At 57.9% G+C, this 18,107-nt stretch overlaps 1 protein-coding gene across 8 annotated transcripts in view; it reads right to left on the bottom strand.

Annotated features, from left to right (window-relative positions):
* Window positions 1-5: 5 nt before the first annotated feature.
* The window catches only part of SLC6A9 (solute carrier family 6 member 9), a 31,230-nt gene continuing 13,128 nt past the window's right edge, over window positions 6-18,107 (bottom strand). For 4 of the 8 annotated variants that reach the window (XM_032361475.1, XM_032361477.1, XM_032361476.1 and 1 more), the window contains 12 exons: window positions 13,470-13,626; window positions 12,737-12,868; window positions 12,080-12,350; window positions 5,978-6,110; window positions 5,625-5,759; window positions 5,430-5,533; window positions 4,810-5,047; window positions 4,585-4,719; window positions 4,376-4,475; window positions 4,186-4,286; window positions 1,311-1,481; window positions 6-1,197 (listed from right to left, as the gene is read on the bottom strand). In XM_032361475.1, coding sequence (XP_032217366.1) covers window positions 1,003-1,197; window positions 1,311-1,481; window positions 4,186-4,286; window positions 4,376-4,475; window positions 4,585-4,719; window positions 4,810-5,047; window positions 5,430-5,533; window positions 5,625-5,759; window positions 5,978-6,110; window positions 12,080-12,350; window positions 12,737-12,868; window positions 13,470-13,626 — 1,872 coding nt within the window. In that variant the 3' untranslated portion in view covers window positions 6-1,002. Of the gene's footprint in view, window positions 1,198-1,310; window positions 1,482-4,185; window positions 4,287-4,375; window positions 4,476-4,584; window positions 4,720-4,809; window positions 5,048-5,429; window positions 5,534-5,624; window positions 5,760-5,977; window positions 6,111-12,079; window positions 12,351-12,736; window positions 12,869-13,469; window positions 13,647-14,349; window positions 14,454-16,786; window positions 16,803-18,107 lie in introns of all 8 variants that reach the window. The other 4 variants (XM_032361478.1, XM_032361479.1, XM_032361481.1 and 1 more) reach the window with 3 other exon arrangements.

The raw sequence follows: 18,107 nt of genomic DNA, 5'->3' as shown, positions 1-18,107 counted from the left end.
ACCATTATTGCTACAGACGATTAGAGGCGGCTCTTCGGGGCTGTCACTGCACAGAGGGGCACAGAGGATAGACAGATGGACACTGCGGGGCTGGGGCGAAGGGAGCTCTGGCTCCAGAGGGGATGGGGCACGCAGGATGGGGCCATTTGGCACATGAACAAGGGCAGCCCAGTTTGGGAGGACCGGACCTCAGCCTGGTGGAGGGAGGACGAGGGGGTTTCGTGTAAGGTCCCCTTCCCTAGGGCTCGGGGCTCAAACCTCCTGCTGAGCAGCACCCCCACCCCTACCCCTCAGAAACGAGTGCTTTGGGCAGGCTGCTGGGTCATGGGCCTTTGCTGGCTGGGCGTGACAGCCAGGGCTGGAATGAGGTGTGGAAACCCCAGAGCAGCCGAGTGAGGTGCAGGCAGGCAGGGAAGACAGAGGGGCCCAAGGTGGGGGGCATGGGAGTGGCAACCACAGAGAATACGATTTTTACAAAAATAATTACACAGACAAACAGGGCTGGGCAGCACAGCCTGACAAATAACACTGTACAGCCCCTTAGCCCCAAACCTTGCCCCTGGATAGGAAGACCCAAATCTGCCTGGGCAGAGGCTGGGGTCTGCTCTGGGGGCAGGAACACTGGTCAGGAGGCTGGAGGCCTGAGGACCAGGACAGGTAGGGCCCACCTAGAACCGCAGCTCCGGACAGAGTGTGAGGGCATCAGAGGCCATGTAAAGCCCAGCAGATCTCTGGGGACCTGGCCTGAGACCCCCTCCAAAGTGCTTTGGCCCCACCCCTGGCAACCCTCCTATTGCCCAAACCCATCCCCAGCTGCCATCTTGGCATCCAAAGGACCTGTAAACACTGGGGACACGAGCACAAATGACCAGTGCTGACCAAGTGACAACAGCCGCCCTGGCCAGGGCATGGCAGGGGCAGGTGGTGACACCCATCCCCTCTCTCCCCAGTCTCTGTGGTGGGAGCACGGGCGGGGGTGGGGCCCTCCCCGGGCTGCTGTGCTCATATCCGGGAGTCCTGCAGGCGGCTAGAGCCATTACTGCCCACCATGGGGATCTGGGCCTTGTCCGGGTGCAGCGGCTGGACCTCAAGCCCGTCTTCAGGGGAGGGTGGGATGGCGGGGGCATAGCGCCCAGTCTGGTGCTCCAGGAGGGCGGGGCCCCAGTCTCTGCTTGGCTTTGTGGCATTTTTCAAACGCTGCAGGAGAGGTAGACATGGAGGGTGGATGGGTGCTTCAGAAGGGGGCCATGAAGCCCCATCCACCCTCCCCCTCCCGGTTCATCTGGCTGTGGCCTGCCCCCACCCCTCACCTGGAGGAGCGTGTCCCCATCTGTGCGGCAGAGCTGGAACAGGGCATAGAGGGGGATGCAAATGACGGAGGACAAAGCCATCAGGAAGCCAATGGCCACAGCCCAGCCTGGGTATTGGTAGTGGTTGTAGGTGATTGGCCGGTACTGGATCACGGTGAAGATGAGAATGAACTGCAGACAGTAGGGGAAGGGAGTGCCCTTGAGGCCAGCCCAGCACCACCCCTGCATCCCCCCGCCCCTCCATCCTCCACCCCTTCATCCCACCCCACTCCATCCCCACCCTTCTCTAGGCCTCCGCCCTCTGCCCAGCACCCCTTCCCCCTCCTCTCTGGTCTCCAGAACTAGGAAGAGGCATTTGGGGCAGGACAGGGGCAATGTCAAGGTTTGGGTTGGGGAAAAAGCAGGTGGAACCAGGGGTCCAGGGCCTGGGGGACAGGTAGGCATCAGGCATTGTGGAGGAGGAGAGGTCTGTCCGCACCATAATCCCGAACCGGCCAGGGAACAACTGATAACCGCCTTTGCAGTCAGTCAGTTCCGCTCAGAGATTCTCGATGGCTCCCTTTTGCCGAGTCCCGGGCCTTAGGGTTCTTACCCTGGTCTCACCCTGGTCTCAGTGTCTGGGTTGCACCCAGCATTTTCCTCCCTCTTCATTTATTCTGGAGAATCCTCTCCATTTTCCTGTCAGACCCTATGTAAATGCCACCTCCTTCAAGAAGCCTTTCCAGATTTCTCATCCCTCTTCCTAAAAGGGCTCTCAATGGCATTTTCCAACTGCTGAGCACTTGTTTCACGTTTCCCATAGGCCTGGGGCCTCCTGGGACCTCATCAGGGTCTCCAGTTCCCGGCACAGTGCCTGGCACAACTTCACTGATGATTTGAACTGACTTGTGCAGAGAGATGGGAGCGATGCAGGAGAGGATAGGGCCAACCCCCACCTGTCGAAGGCTCAGGAGCCACAGGGGAGGCTCCAAAGGCTAGAAATGGTGAACGGCAGGCTGGGGACCCACTGGGAACGGTTTTGGAAAGAGAGGAGTGGAATGGGAAATGAATCCCGGGGCCACAGCAACGACAACAAACTAAGGAAGCAGAAAGATGGTCAGGTGGCTCATGGGCCATTCCCCGGGGGGCCTCAGCAGCGCCTCCCGAGCCCTCAGCAGCATCCTGGTGCCCCAATTCAGGGGGGGCGAGATCCACATCCACTAGGGATGTGCATAGTAGGAGCTTATGACAAGTTTCCTGAACGGAACTAGATGCTGATCAAGGTGTAAACAAGTCCCTTGTCTCAGCTGACAGAAAGATGGTTTGTCAAGAAGAGCCTTTCAGAAATATAAAGAAGCCAAGCCCCCAAAGAAGACATGACAGCCCAGATATATGGGTCCACAGGGCCCGGAGTCCTTGGCTTAGGGGGACTCTGGCCTGGCTTTCTGAACTCAGAGATGGAGCTGCCCACTTTGTCTCAATCTCACAGAGACATGGGACCTGGGCCCAGTCTGCCGCCCCCCTGCCGAAACCTCGGGAGCCTTCCTGTGTCTGTCTCCTCCCTGCCTCCTGCTCTGCCTTGGCTTGTACCCGGGGGTCTCTGCCCAGGGTGGCAGCCTCTTTGGAGCTCTGGAGGGTGAGCTCCCCTCCAGAGGGTCCCGGGCCTTGGCCTCAGCCACAGCCACAGCCCCCAGGGGGCTCACGCTTGGCCACAGTGCCTGGCCTCCCCCGCCTCCCACCACTTACAGGAGGCTTCCGCAGCTCCTGTTTCACAGCTGGGCCAGTGGCCAGAGCTGGTGGCTGTGCCAACCTCCGGGAAGATCCCACACCCCATGTGACAGAGGCCTCCTCAGTCTCGGGGGCCTTTTCCCTCCCCCAGAAATAGGAGCTCAAGTGGAAATCCAGTGCTGAAGTCCCTGTGGCCCAGAGAGGCTGGGCATGACAGGGACATGATGGAACACTGCTGCCCCTGCCACTAGGCTCGCCCTTCTGTCACTCAGGTGGCCCTTCCTCTTCTCTGTGGAGCCACCATTCCATCGTCAAACACTTTGTGGCTCCCCCCGCAACCCTGGGCATAAAGGAGCAAAATCAGATGGTTTTTAGCCCGTGGACCAGTCCGCCTTCCTGCAGGCGCTTCTGGTGTAGCCTGGCCCAGCACACAGGCCCCAGATGGGACCACTGGCTTCCAAGCGTGATTCTGTCCTTTATTAGTTGTGTCAGCTTGGGTCAATGACTGAACATCTCTGTGCCTCTGTCTCGTCATCTGTCAAGTGGGAATGACAACGATACCTTGGAGAGTCGGATCACATGAGCTGATCCATGAACAGCGTGCAGCAATCCCACTCCCTGATGGGAGTCTCCCAGGTGTTGGTGATCAGTGGAACGAGAGCATTCCCTCTCCAGAGCCAGGCCACTCTGGTGCCTGGAAGGCTTAGGAGGCTGCCTCTAGTCTGGAGCTGACATCGGACTCTTTAACAACCCTCTTGTGGAACACCCATGCATTCACACTGCATACCCCGAGCACCTGGGCTTAGAGGGATTGGAGACGGGAGCTCAGCCAGGCCCAGCAAGGCAGACACCCATATCACTAATGGTTGCTGAGGCCCATCAGGGACAGGCAGGAGGGAGGGCCAGCTCTCAGCAGCCGCCAGTCTGCTTTCTTCAGTCGAATAAGGGCTCTCAGCTCCCTCCCTACGCCGAGGCTGGTGCCTGGGTGGTTCTGAGTCTCTACCTGATTCTGTGCAACCTCTTTCAGACTCCCAGTGGCCCCGGGTGCGGAGACCCCTTGGGGGAGCTCTGGCCAGATGGATGGGCTCTTGAGCTCCCTTGCTGGTTCCCAATAGAAGGACCCTTGTCAGAGGGCAGCAGGGAGGGAGGGGCCAGACCAGAAACTTACAAAGATGATGGCTGGAGACACAAAGCGCCAGCAGATTTGGAAGAAGAGGGGTGGTGGGAAGCCCAGCATCATCTGGATGTCCTGGAAGTAGTTCCTGTGCCCTGAGAGAGGGGTGTCAGTAAGCCTGGCAGGGCAGCGTGGGCAGGCCAGGGCCTGGGTCGCGAGAGGACACAGGAGCTTGGGCACTTACCATAGATGTACATGATGGACACACACATGATGCAGGAGATGATGACCAAGGAGAAGCTGGCCGCATAGTTGTCCATTAACAGCAGCCAGTAGATGCCTGCCTACGGGCCAGTGGGCAGCTGAGTCGGGAGTGCCCGAGGCCCCAATCTCCTGCCCCAGAAAACCCCCCTACCCTGGCCACTCCAGCCCAGGCTTTCCCTCAGGTCTTACCTGGCTGGTGAGGGGGATGCCCAGCAGGAACCCAGCCACGGCCACACCCAAGGTCACGTAGGTCTTTTTTTGCAGGATCCACTCATTTCCCACCTCGTCCACAATGGCTGTGACCAGCGTCTCTAGGAGGCAGAACTGCAGGGTGTGGCTGTCAGAGCAGGGGCCTGGCCTGAGGCCCCACCTCCTCCTTCACCGGGCCCCTGGCCCATGTCCCGCACCTCCTACCTGAGTGCCCAGCCCCAGCAAGATGAGCATAAAGAAGAAGAGCAGGGACCAGAGTGGGGAGATGGGCAGCAGGGTGAGGGCCTCGGGGTAAGCCACGAAGGCTAGGCCAGGGCCATGGTCAGCCACACGGGACACGTCCACACCCAGGTGATTGGCCATGAAGCCCAGGATGGAGAAGATGACGAAGCCGGCGTAGACGCTGGTGGCACAGTTAGTGATGCTAATAATGATGCTGTCCCTTGGGGGAGAGGGAGGGAAAACAGGCTTCAAGACGAGCAGCCGGCTTCCCTTTGCCCTCTTCCCTCTGCCCAGTCGGGCAGGGAGGAGACCTGAGATGGAACATTCTAGGAACAGAATCCCTCTCAACCTCTTTTCTGGTCTGCTCCTGGCCTTTTTAAGTGGGCTGAGCCTCTCGAGTCCCCACAGGCGATTTTCCAGTGACCCACTCCAGACCCAGTGCTCCCAGGACCTCCAGGCCATGCGTGGAATGGAGGGCCCTCGGGGGAGGCCTAGGAGGCTGCACTGGGTCTGGGGATCTGGGAAAGCCTGGGGAAGGCGGCAGGGTAGAGGGGGCAGCCCGGGGCTGGCAGGGCAGGGGCGGGGGTGGGGGGCGATCTCACCGATAGCAGTTGTTATGGAATTTGTTGTAGGAAGCCATGGTGATGAGGCCTCCCCAGGCGCAGCCCAGCGAGTAGAATATCTGGGAGGCAGCATCCCCCCACACCTGCGGGGCAGGACGGGCAGAGGAGCTGGGGTCAGAGGCGGGCACCTCTCGGCCCCTCTCTGCCCCTTCCAGGCCACACTCCATGGCCCACCTTGGCCTCCAGGATCTTGTCCCACTGGGGGGTCAGGTAGTACATGATGCCGGTGAAGGCTCCTTCCAGGGTCACACCTCGGACGAACAGGATGGTCAGCACCACGTAGGGAAACGTGGCTGTGAAGTACACCACCTGTGCGCAAGACAGGCTCTGTTGGGCTCCTCCCAGCTGTCGTTCCTACCCTGGGCAGCCCCTGCCTGGCCCCTCAGCCACCACCAGCCCTCTGGCCCCTCTCCCCCCTCCATGTCCCCTCATCACTGCCTGCGCCCAAGCCCTACACACTAAACCCCAGCAGGGGAGGCAGGGTCTTCCTGGGTGGGCACACACCCTGCTGGGGGAGGGGTACTTACTTTCCCTGAAGACTTGACCCCTCGGATGAGGCAGAGGAAGACCACCACCCAAGAGACACCGAGGCAGCCAAGGAGGGGCAGTCGCACCTCCCCAAAGTTCCCAATGTCGTCTGAGAGCTTCAGCACGTACAGCCTGGGGAAGGGGACACTCTGTTATTGAGGCCTGGGCCCCTGATGCCCAGCAACTGAGTCCCGAGGCCCAGGGTACGGCCTTGCACGTTCCTTCTTTCTCATGAGGTCCCGGCATGGAAGAAGGGGGCCATTGGGAGGCCCCAACCCAACGGGCCCCACCCCACCCCTTCTGCCTGCTTCCCTGAGACACCACTGCTTGCAGCCCCTCCGGGACCCTCAAAGGTGCCCAGAGGTAACACCCTGAGCCTGGACCAGCCTCCTCAGCCCCCGGGGTGTCAAGGTCTCCCCATCCCTATTCGGGCCCATCCCAGACCCTGGCTTCTGCCTTTCTTCCTTTAGTAATGCCCTCTCCTCTAGAATGGACACATCCTGTCAGGTGTCACCTCCTCCAGGAAGCCTTCTGGGAACTCTCCACCCACACTAGCTTCTCCATCCCTGATGAGTTGAGGGAGGTAGTGGAGTGCTCAGTAAAGATTGGAGGCTCTGACGCAGGCAGGCCTAGGCCTGAACCCAAATTCCTCCCCTATGTATGTGTGGCTCTATCTGGTGCCCTACACCGCCTCAGCAGTGCCTTTTCAATCAACGGGACACCTATGGGCTGGCTGGGCCCTGTGATAGGTGCCGGGCACAGAGACCCGGATCAGGCACGTGGGCACCAAGGAAGGGCATCTCGATCCCAGGCGGAGGGGCACTCTGGAAGGCTTCCCAGAAGAGGTGAGGCTTGAGCTAAGGTGTGAGGAAGGGAGCAGGAGGGTGAAGAGAAGAGGACGCGCGTGCCAGGCTGTGGGTGCAGCTCGCAGCAGGACAGGGGATCGCGAAAGAATGTGGCCTGGCCTGGGTCTGTCAGTAGCTCAGCAAGTCTGGTAGAGAAGGTGAGGGAAGAGAGAAGGATGAAGGAGAGGAAGAAGCAAGATTATAAGAAGCCATGAAAGGCAAGGCTGAGAAGTTTGAATTTTATCCCGCGAGCAATGGGAAGCTTCCGAAGGGTTTTTATAAGAGCACTTGCAGGGTCTCTCCTTGGCTCAAAACTTTGCAGCAGCACTCGTCTCTCACCAGGAAAAAGCCTAAGTCTTTACAGTAACTGCAAGGCCCTAAGTGGTCCATTGTCCTCAGTCTGCCACCCCTCTGGTCTCCTGTCCTCCCACTTGATGCCCCGCTCCCTGCCCCAGCTGCACGGGGCTCCACGTAGTTCCCGAACCATGCCAGGCACCTCCCTCAGGGCCTTTGCACGCATGAGCTTTCCCTCCGTCTGGAGTGCTCTTTCCCCAGACATCCATATGGACACGTGGGTGTGAGGCGTGTGCTGTCACACAGGGCCCCCTGCTTCAAAGGGCCTTGTGCTGGACTTAACGTTCTGCCATTGACATCTTGAAATTCTGACTACATCTGAATAAGGGGCCCCATATGTCCATTTCACTCTGGGCCCCACAAATTACGCCGCTGGGTTTGTCGGCATCGCCTTCTCCCTCCTCAGCTCCTTCAGGTACTTACTCTGCGTACCCTCTTTGCAAAGGGACCTTTTCTGGCGACTCTGCTTAAAATGGCAGCCCTGGTCCCTGCCCAGCACCCCTTACCCCCTTTGCTAGATTTTTCTCCACAGCACACATCTCCTTTTTTTTTTAACCTAATTTATTTTGTTTGTCATCCATTTTCTTGGAAGACAGGAGTACCCAGCTCCCCCACTGTCTAGCGAAGTGCCTGGCACAGAGCAGTACTCAAAAGATGTTGTTGAATGAATGAATGAATGACTAAGTGAACACCGTGGTAAAAGGACTTGGAAGTAGAAAGGAGAGAACCTGGGAGTGGGGACCAGCCTGGTATTGCAGTTGTCCAGGCCAGAAGTGATGAGCAAGAGGCAAGCTCTTGAGCCTCAGTTTCCTCATCTGTAAAATGGGCATAATAACACCAATCTAGCATAATTTGTAGCTGGATTTAGGTAAATACAGGCTCACTTCTGTCCCCTCTCACAGCTAAGACCTCTCAGAATAGCTCATAGACTGTCCTCTATCGTTCTCAGCTCTTCTCACCTTTTTTTCCAAGTCAGTTCTCAAACCTCACGGTGACTTTTTAATACCTTGTGAGGAGATGTTGCTCTGTCCCCTCATAGGACAATGTTGCCAGGCCTGGGATTTGGTGTTTGCTCCGCAGGCCTGTCTCTGCAGCCACAGAAATTCCCCGGAGACCACCCTTTGCACCGCAACCCGCAGAGGGCGCTGTCCGACACGTCCCTCTGCGCCCCCAACTCCAGGCTCTTGGTCAAGGGGATGGCAAAAGTTCAGGAGCTGCGGGACCACCACCAAGAGGCACCTGGTCCCCTTCGACAGTGCTTTCAATCTTTTTTCCTTCATAGTACACAGAAAAAGTATTCTGGGAGCTATTGGGGGTAACAGACAAAATCACTCAAAGCTGAAGGCAGTTGGGCTGGGGCTCCGGGCTGCCCAGGCGCCACTCTACGGGGCACACCTACTCGGGGCACGTAAGTGCTGGGAAGTTCTGCCCTCTAGAATAGCCACAGGGTCCTTCTGCTTCTACTACTCAGACCTGCCTTACTTCAGGCAATAGCATTCCATGTAAAGAAAATAATTTCTTGTTCAAAAGATTTTTTTTAACTTTGTCTAATTATGTATGTTCAACTGATAGTGCTTTATATGACTTTGTTTAATCATTTATATGATTTGCAAGGGCACAGCATTACAATACCAGGGGGTTAACAAAGTTTAGAATGCTAGCCTGGGTACCAAGTAGTGAATTCTACCTCTCTTTTTTATGGCACCATATTTAGTTTTTTGTTTTGTTTTGGGACCATGTGCTTTTGAGATCAATTAACCTAAGAACTGTTGGAACCCAACATCTTTACAAGTTGGCTCTCGGTGCATAACATCTCTGGAATTATTCTGCATTATTTTTTAATTGCCCCAGCCTGGCGATCAGCTCCTTGAGAACGAAACAGCCTAATCTGTTTCTTTGTGTCTCCAGCAGCAGCTGGAGCTCGTCGGCAGGCATCACTGTGCTACCCGAGCACCCATCCCTGACCCTCGTGGTCCATCTGAGTGATCTCATCTCCTCCTTACAACAAGGTAGGTGCTGTGACCCCCCTCCCATTTAGTGGATGAACAGCTATGACTTTGAAAGGTTGGGTGGTCTCCCGAGGCCAAACAGTTGATAAGCCAAAGAACCACGATCTGAGGGAGGTCTGTGCCACTCCAGAGCTGCCATGAAGACACTGAGAGCAGGGTGCTGGGGCCTGAGTCCCACTGGGTTTCAGGTGCTCTGGGCTCCACAGGCTGTGGAGGTGAGGGCCTGCTCGTTTCTTAGGGCCTCCGGGCCTGAATCAGACCAGCACGCAGATGATCGTGAAATAAGACTGAAGGGCTGGTAGGAGAGAGGAGACCATGGGCCAGAGGGTGGGCAGGAGGCAGACTGGGGCTCAGAAATCTGTCCTTCTCTTGCTTTAGAAGTGTTTCCTAATCTTTTTTCTGACTTGCTTCCCTCATCTGTAAAATGGGACTATTCTATACTACCTGCATGAGCTAGCAAACGAGGTTGTGGTGGGGCTCCAATGTGATCACACAGCTTTCTGAAGGGGTATTGAAGAGTGTGGGCCAAGAACACCTGCAGAGTCTCATTGGCCTGATTCATACCATCGACCTGATTCACACACAGGGGAGGGTGTGTATCCTGACCCAGCGTGGCTGCCTACTTCCTTAATCTCTGAACATCAGCCTCTGAATCTGAAAAACAGGGGTACTAGGACAGGAGATAATATGCCTGGCACATAGTAGGGGCCCAGGAAATGGGGGTGCTTGTTCTCCCAACTTCTTGCGGAAGCCAGCCTGGGCAGACCTCTCAAGGGTCATTTTCCCAGGGTTTCCAGAAGGGGGCAGCAGGGAGCCATCCTGCAGGGAAGGAGTCCCGTTGGGGCTGTGGCTAGTGAGGCAGGCCTGGCTCCAGCTTTGACTGAGGAGAGTTCAATGCGCCACCCAGTGAGCCCTCCCAACTCATGAACAGTTTTCTTTGAGGACTATTCCCCTCTGGATAAAATCTCCAGAACTTTGCCCTGGCTGGCCCTAGCTAGCTGGGACTTCCTGGCAGACAGCTGCTAGGGTGAGGGCTTCGAAAGCAGCTTGGTGGGTGTGGGTGAGGCTTTGTGCTCCCCAGACTCCCCACTACCCCCAAGTCTAGATCAAGTTGCCAGCCCACACCGTGCCTCAAATGTACCACAACACCTAACTGGGAAGTAAATTGCCTGGTCCTCTCAGTAGATGGGACCTTCATGAGGGCAGGGGCCGAGTGTCTCAGTCCTCATGCTGTCTCCCTTCCAAGGGCAGTGTCTGGTACCCACTAGGTGCTCAAGAAATGACCTGTCCAGGGGCGCCTGGGTGGCTCAGTGGGTTAAGCCTCTGCCTTCAGCTCAGGTCATGATCTTAGGGTCCTGGGATCGAGCCTCGCATTGGGCTCTCTGCTCAGAGTCCGCTCTGCTCAGAGTCTGCTCTGCTCAGAGTGGAGCTTGCTTCCCCCTCTCTCTCTGCCTGTCTCTCTGCCCACTTGTGATCTCTCTCTCTCTCTGTCAAATAAATAAATAAAACCTTAAAAGAAAAGAAAAGAAATGATCTGTCTAGCGACTGAGGGGCTGAGTCAGCCTGCCAGTAATTTTGCCTGCCCCTCGCTGGGAGGCAGGAGCCCTGTTGTCTACACTGCGAGCCCCTGGTGGTAATGAGCACATCTTAGCTGTTTTTGAACGTCGGTGGCACAGCATAGCGGCTGGTGCAGGGAAGCCGGGCCCTGTGGGGTCAGAGCACCGGGACCAGGCTCAGAGGATACTGAGCTGCTAGGACTCCAAGCCTCCCCGGGGCCTCTGCCCTCTCACCCATGGCTCTCTGCCACTTGGTGGAGAGACTTCAAACCTCAGCCACCTCGCAGCCATGGCCTACCTTCCCATGTCCCTCCTCCCTCCTAGGGGAAGCCTTCTGGACCACCTCCTCTTGCCCCCATCCCTTCAGAACTGGCCACCCCCTCTTTGTGCCCCTACCACACCTCTGCCCTAATCGGAACCCCTCAGGGCTGTGGACTCCTCAGGTGAGCGCCTCTGGGCTCTTCAGACCCCATTGGTACCCAGGACCTGGTAGAGCAGACCCCATAGATGTGGAATAAATTAACATGCCCTACCCACAGGCCCCTAACACTCTCTTCCCACCGGTTCCCCAACAAGACACGGGGAGTCTCCTTCAGGACTTCCCCCTGCGCCCTCATTCCTACCTGTGGGGATAAGGTGTTCTAGAACACTCCAGCAGCAGACTGAGACTCCCATCTCTGTCACCATATTAGTGCCAGGCTGTCTTTCCTAAGCATAGCTTGATGATGACAGCCCTGGGCTCAGGAAACTTCTACAGCTCCCTTCGCCCTGCAGTGGTATGTCTACGCTTAATTCACAGAAGTTCTCCAAGAAGGCTGGTGCCCCTCCTTGGCTCCCTTAGGTCCCAGGAGTTTCCCAAACACCTGTGAGTCTCAGCAGAAGAGTCTCCCTTCAGGGTTAGGACAAGCCTCTGCTCCTCTGGGACCCGAGGACTTGGCTCACACTGTTCTCACAGGGAAGACACCCCACTGTCCCCACTCCACTCTGCTTCGTGCCCAACTGCTGGAGCCCTCCCTCCCTCATGGCACCCTGGTCAGGATGCTGCACTCAGTGTCTAGCCCTCTGCATTGTCGGCTGGGTCAGCCTTCTCTCCTGAGCTCATCCGTAAGCTCCTGAGGCCCTCTCCCTGGCTCTGGTCCTGGCCCCCTACCTGCTCAGCAGAAAGTTGCCCGATGGCTGGGGGTGCTGGGCAGGGAGGTGCTGGGTAGGGAGGGTGGAGGGGAGGCGGGGAGAGCCAAGGCTTGGCACCAGGTGTCCATGTCGTCCCCCCCTCCCCACCCCTCCGCCCTACCCCATCCCCCACTCGGTCCGGTCCGGGGCCAGCGGGACCTCCTCACCTCCAGTACTCCTCGCTGGGGCTGGTCCGCTGGAGGGAGTGGTTGAGCAGGTGGGAGAGGCTGCCTGGCGGGGTGGCGGGCCGGGAGCCATTGGTGAGGTTGGAGGCGTCCAGCACCCCGGCACAGTCAGGCGTGTTCCAGGGGTTATCACAGTAAGCCCAGGGTAGCACATGCGTCATGGACGAGAAGAAGTAGTAGAAGGCGATGCAGATGACCACGTTGTAGTAGATGCCGATATACGTGGACACTACCATCATGCCATAGCCCACACCTGCGAGAGGGAGGAAAGCGGGGGCAGCCTCACGCATCTAGCTGAAGGAAGCAAGGTTAATGCTGACGGGCCCCCGCCCTGCCCCCATGGGGTAGGCTTTTGTGGAGGGCCATCGAAGGGACAGGTCAAGGCCTTAGCAGGGGTGATCTGGGCGGCCCAGGGGCTTTATGGATACACGTGGTAGGTGGGGAGGGCGGAGGCCAAGTAAACTTGGATCCCAGCATGCATCCGTGGCCTTGGCCATTGATGTAGGGCTTGGGGTCAGCACCAGCGCTCCGGGGAGGTTGGCAGTGTTTGTACAGATGGGTGAGTAGGGCCCCAGAGGCCTGTGCGTGTGTGTGCATGTGTGTGGGGGTGGGGGCTGGTGTACCCTCCCCAGGCCTCACCTTTGAACATGGGGCTGATCCTCCAGACCCCCAGGCAGCCCTGACTTGCAAACTGGCCAAAGGACAGCTCCATGAAGAAGAGGGGAATCCCGCAGAAAATCAGCATGATGAAGTAGGGGAACATGAAGGCTCCTGGCAGGCAGGGAAAGGTCTGGCTCAGGGTGGGCTTGGGGGCTCCCACCCTCTTCCTGCTGACAACCCAACAGCAAAACTTTCGCCATCAGCTAAGGCCCGAGGAGGGTGGGCCACACACTGAGCAGGAGCCTGGGGCTTGAGGTATCCTACCCACAGCCCACCTTTGAACTTGGCAGAGGCTTCCTGAACAGAACCCAGGCCCCAGACCCACCATGTTAGGGTGGGATTTGATGGGTTCACCAAGCAAAGTCACAAACCTAAGTTGCTGGGATCCTCAAATTCCCCAAGCCAGTCAGGGGGTTGTTGACACACAGAGGGTGTAAGACAGGGAGCCTCGGGAGGCTGAGGTGCCTTTCTCCACCTCTCTTGACCTCAAGGGAGCAGGTTAGCAGGGTCAGGCCCAAACAGCAGACAGCCAGGGTCAGGGGGTGATGGTGCCTTAGGTAAAGGGTACCTAAGCCAGGGATTGGGGCAAAGGAAATGAGAGCCAGAGGCCAGCCTGTCCGGAGAGGGGTCTGTGCTGGGGAGGGGGTAGCCCGGGCCTTGGTGGGTAGGCTCTATCCGAGTGGGTGGTCCCTGCCCTGTGCCCGCTGGGTACCTCCCCCGTTGCGATAGCAGAGGTATGGGAAGCGCCAAACATTGCCCAGGCCCACGGCATAGCCCACGCTCGTCAGTACAAACTCGATCTGGTTGCCCCAGTTGCCCCGTTTGAGGTTCTGGTCCCTCTTGGTGGCCTCGCTGGGCACAGCACCATTCTGTGGGGACAGGAGAGAAGCTACCATCAGAAAGGCATTTGTGCTCCCGTGCCTGACCCTCTGGGCCTCTCCCAGCAGGGACACTATGGACCCTCCAAGCCCCCACCCCCACCCTGGGCTTCCCGTCTGCTGGCAGGAGCTGCTGGCAGGCCTGGCAGAGAAGGGGAGGAGGGAGAAGCGGCTTCCAGAGGATGCCAAGCGGGGCCTCTCTCTCTCACCAGCCCCCCAGCACCCTGTGCCAGGGGCACCAGCCCACCTGAGCAGCTACTCCCAACATCTGAGAGGTGGGATGCGGAGAGGGAGCTCAAGTCCAGAGCCCCCAGCCCCAGCCCCTCCAAAGCCTCCCCTCTCCCCTCTGGGTGAGGATCTGGGAGCAGCTGAGCCTCATACCAAGCAGCCAAGTCGGGCTGGGCACAAAGGGGCCTGTGTCCAGACAGCCCCCCCCCCCACCCGCCATGACCACATCACCAGGCTAAGCACGCCTGCCCATGGGCAGGCAGTGCGGGGGAGGGGATGCCCGACCCCTCCCCCAGCCGAAGACACTTTCCTGGGGGCACAGGATGGCAGGGCCTCGAGGTGGGAGATGGGAGAGCAACTGAGTTGCTCTCAGAATCAGGGAGGGTGTTTCTGGGACTCAGGATGGGAGCACCCAAGGGAGCCACCTATACTGCCATAGCCGGGGTGGGGGGTACGCTGGGGAAGCTGACTTGGGCTGGGTGGTGCTGGCCATGAGCTGGGGGAGGAGACCAGAGTTGTAGGCACCACGCCAGACTTGGAGGACAGACTCTGCTAGGGGAAACAGAGGGAGGGACTCCGGAAAAAGGTCTCTGAGCTGAGAGGGGATGGGCTGCGGAGCAGGGGGCTGGCCAGGAGGCGCCGATGAGGGGATTCGCCCCAAGGAGAGAAAGCCAGGCCTGCCCTGGGGAGCTTCAGGGCTGGGCTGGGTGGCCTGAGGCCCCTCTGAGGACAGTCTCTATTGAACCCCAACCCCACAGTTGGATCTGACTCAGCAAGTCCCTTTACAAGTGTAAATATGCCCCTTCCCCATGCCATGGCCCTTCCACCTCCTCCCAGGAAATCAAGCCACCCTGAGCCAGCACCTAAAAGATTGGGGGGTGTCTCACTGGAGACCAGGGACCCTGAGAATCACCAGCAGAGAAGCACAGAGCCCTGGAGTGACAGAGACAGCCTCTCGGAGATGGGCTCTTCCCTTGAGAGAAAGAGACAGGAGTCCCTAGAGGACACCAGGATTGGAGACAGAGCAGCATGGCTCCTGAGAGACATGGCTGAAGTGACACCAACCCTCAGCTTGAAAGAGACATAGTCAAGGACAACAGTGACACTGGCCCATAAACAAAGAGGTCTGGTGCTTTGAAATGCTATCGGATCCTGACACTGACCACAAATGCAGAGGGGAGGAATGGCTTCTTGGGGACCTGTGTGCTTTCCAGAAAGGCCTATTTGGGAATACAGACACAGGGGGCACCAGGGGCCAGTAGAGGCCCCAGCCATGGACCCCTGGTTCCCACGGTGGGCACCCTTCGGCTTGTGTACCCTGACCCCTACAACACAGACACTCTTATGAGGTGTTCCCTCAAACTGGTATTGACACCAGAGGAGATGCTGACCTTCATACCCTCAAGGGAGGCTTCGGGACGTGGCACCGAGAACCAGGGTCTGGTCCTCTTCGAGGAGTGCCCAGAGCAGGCTGACAGGCTGGAAGAGCCCGCATACATTCATTCCTGCAACCACAGAGGCTTACTAACACCCGCTGTGTGCTAGGCCCCGCCCCAGGCACTGGGGACCCAGCCGTGAATTAACAGACAGGGCGGTGCGCTCAGAGATTAGAATCTGGTGGCTGAGCAAGCCGGTAATGTCAGAAACAAATCTGTGATTTTTATATTGCAGCCGTAAGGTGACCACAAAGCGGAAGTTCTTAGGGCACAATAATAAGGAAGGAGGCCAGGTGGGGTGCACTCAGGGTGAGGTCAGGAAAGCTTCCCTGATGAAGGGGCATGAGGGCCAGTCTGGCTCTGGGAGAGGGTGGCTCACAGTCTGAGGGTGCCCTCGGGGACAGGCCTATACAAAATCTTGCCTAAGGCTGTCCCCACCTCTGAGAGCCTTCCTGGGGACAGGTCTAGCAATTCTGCATGGTCCGGGTGGTGGGGGGGCATTTTTTCAGAGGATGTGAGTCTGGCTAGGGGACAGTTTCTGCATTCCCAAACAAATCCCGGCCAAATAGGGCTCCTATATGTTGACCCTACAATAACAGTTTTATTCTGTTCAAGGCTTGTTTACTTAGGGGCACAATAGGAGACTGTGGCAGCTGCCGAGTACAGGGGTGGGGTCATGAAGCAGAGCTCACAGCTGTAACAGAGACAGCCGAGGGGCCAGGAGTGTTTCACGGGGCAGGGCAAAGGCAGGGCTCCTTGCAGAGACCTAGGTCCCCAAAGTTGGAAGGCTGGGGCATCTGTCCTGCTCCCAGTTCCCCCCGACCAAGTTCAGCAGGACCTGACTGGGATTTCTGAGGTCTGCTCCTTCCCTGGCATCAAGGGGGACAGGGAGGGTGCGAGTGCTCCCCAGCCACGTGCCCCAGGCCGCCCTCAGAAGGCAGCGCCACTCAGTTAATGAGCCACACGCCACTGTGCCCTGCGCTAAGCACTTTAGCTATGCTGACCACAATCCATGCCTCGGGGAGGCAGGGGCCCTGGGACTGGGCCCAGGGGCGGGGAGCCAGGGATGAGGCTCTGGTGGAAGTCCCTGACCACACTAAGGGTCTTCGGGGCAGAAGGAGCTGGGGGTTAGCTACACTCTGCAAGCCCCGTGAGAAGTGCCCCGCAGATGCAGCACCCCCTCAGGCTCCTGGGCCCCGCGGCTCAGCACCATGCATGCGGCAGACTCCGGAGCTGTGGCTGGGAGGTCACTGTGGGAGCACGGCTAGGCCTCTGACTTCTGTGCTAGAGCGAGCTACGTTCAAGGGACTTGGCTGGTGAGGGCTTGGCTCTCTGCAGAGGACATAGCAAGCCCCCTTTCTCCAAGTACGCCAGAGGAAAGGATCTCCAAAATGCATGCCCCACGGGGCTTCTGAGGGCGCCAGGTCCCTTCTCTGCTCTCCTCTGGGCACTCTCGGCCGCTGCCTTCCTCGGCAAGAGAGGCCCACAGCTGGAAAGACTTTTCTAGTACTTGCCTCGATTTTGTTCTCCTTGCGTCCTTTCCCTAGCCCAAGCCGCTCATTTTCTTCATCTGCTGGGTAGACACCTGTGTCACTGATCAGACCTGTCCCTGCAGTGATGTCGGCTCTCGGGCACCCACGAAGGAACCCCTTTGTGCTCATAATTTCACCCAGACCGGCGGCCCGTCTGCCCGACCCAGCTCAGCCCTGCTGACTGGCCAGGCTCCAGGCTTCTCCTGCCCATCACCCATCTTTCACTCTCAGCCCCTCACTGCTCTCTCTTCCTCCTCTACTCACACCTCGGTGATGAATTAAACCATAGTGGGCTGGTGCTTCCTCCCCAGGCTCCCTAGATAGCCCCCACCCTCACCTGGGACTCCATGACCATGGGCCTGACCGGTGGATAGGGACAGCCCTGCCCTGTGCCCAAGCTCCCCACGCGAAGTAGAAGGCAGGCTCTGGGGCTTTCTTTCCATGGTTGAGAGCGGTAGGCTGGCTGGTCCTCCTCCACGATGCCCAACCATATATAGACAAACGCACGTAAGACCCTCACATAAGACCACACATGCACCGATGCCCTTCCCCTTAGGAGCAGTCCCTGAGGCAGCAGGGTCCGGTCCCACACAAGGACTTGTCACCTCCCACCCCATGCCTGCCTAGCCAGGTGAGCCATACAGAACAATCACTTACATAAGTCCTTTACACAGCCCCGTGCCTGGCTTAGTCCCCGCTAGATCAGCTCCTGGAACAAGCGATGTTCAGCTCCGAGGGCAGAATCCAGATCTCCCCACCATGCCTTGGGCTTGGCAGGGCAGGACCCTGGGCCAGGAGTGAGAACCCCAGCATTCTAGATCTTGCTACCCCAGAGATTCTGGGCAAGTCATTTCCACTCCCTGCGACTCAGCATCCTTAACTATGAAATCCGTTCACAGACCAGGCCACCTCAACAGATCTACTAGCCTCTGTAGTTCTGCCTTGCCTGGAATTTTCCTATTTCTGACTCTCTTCTGAATCTCCCATTAGTTCCCACTAACTTTCTAAATGATTTTTTAAATTTTATTGTTTTTCTTCTAATTAGAAGCTTATTCTTCTAATTATAAGCTTATCACCAAAAAACGGGAACCCACAGCAAAGAGTGAAGAGGAAACAAAGCCGCAGAGCCCCCGCCCAGAGGTAACCACCAACACGGGAGGCACCCCCTCTTTTTTCCATGCACAGACTGGGACAGAGCCCGGATTTCTACCCTGGGCTACGGCTTTCCTCTGGCTCCTGACTCCCGCCCTCCCGGATCAGGGTCCACTGGATATTT

The sequence above is a fragment of the Mustela erminea genome, chromosome 10, assembly GCF_009829155.1.
Source record: "Mustela erminea isolate mMusErm1 chromosome 10, mMusErm1.Pri, whole genome shotgun sequence".
Taxonomy (NCBI): Eukaryota; Metazoa; Chordata; class Mammalia; order Carnivora; family Mustelidae; genus Mustela; species Mustela erminea.
Note: the sequence above shows the minus strand (reverse complement) of the source record. Positions and strands in the feature narration are given on the sequence as shown.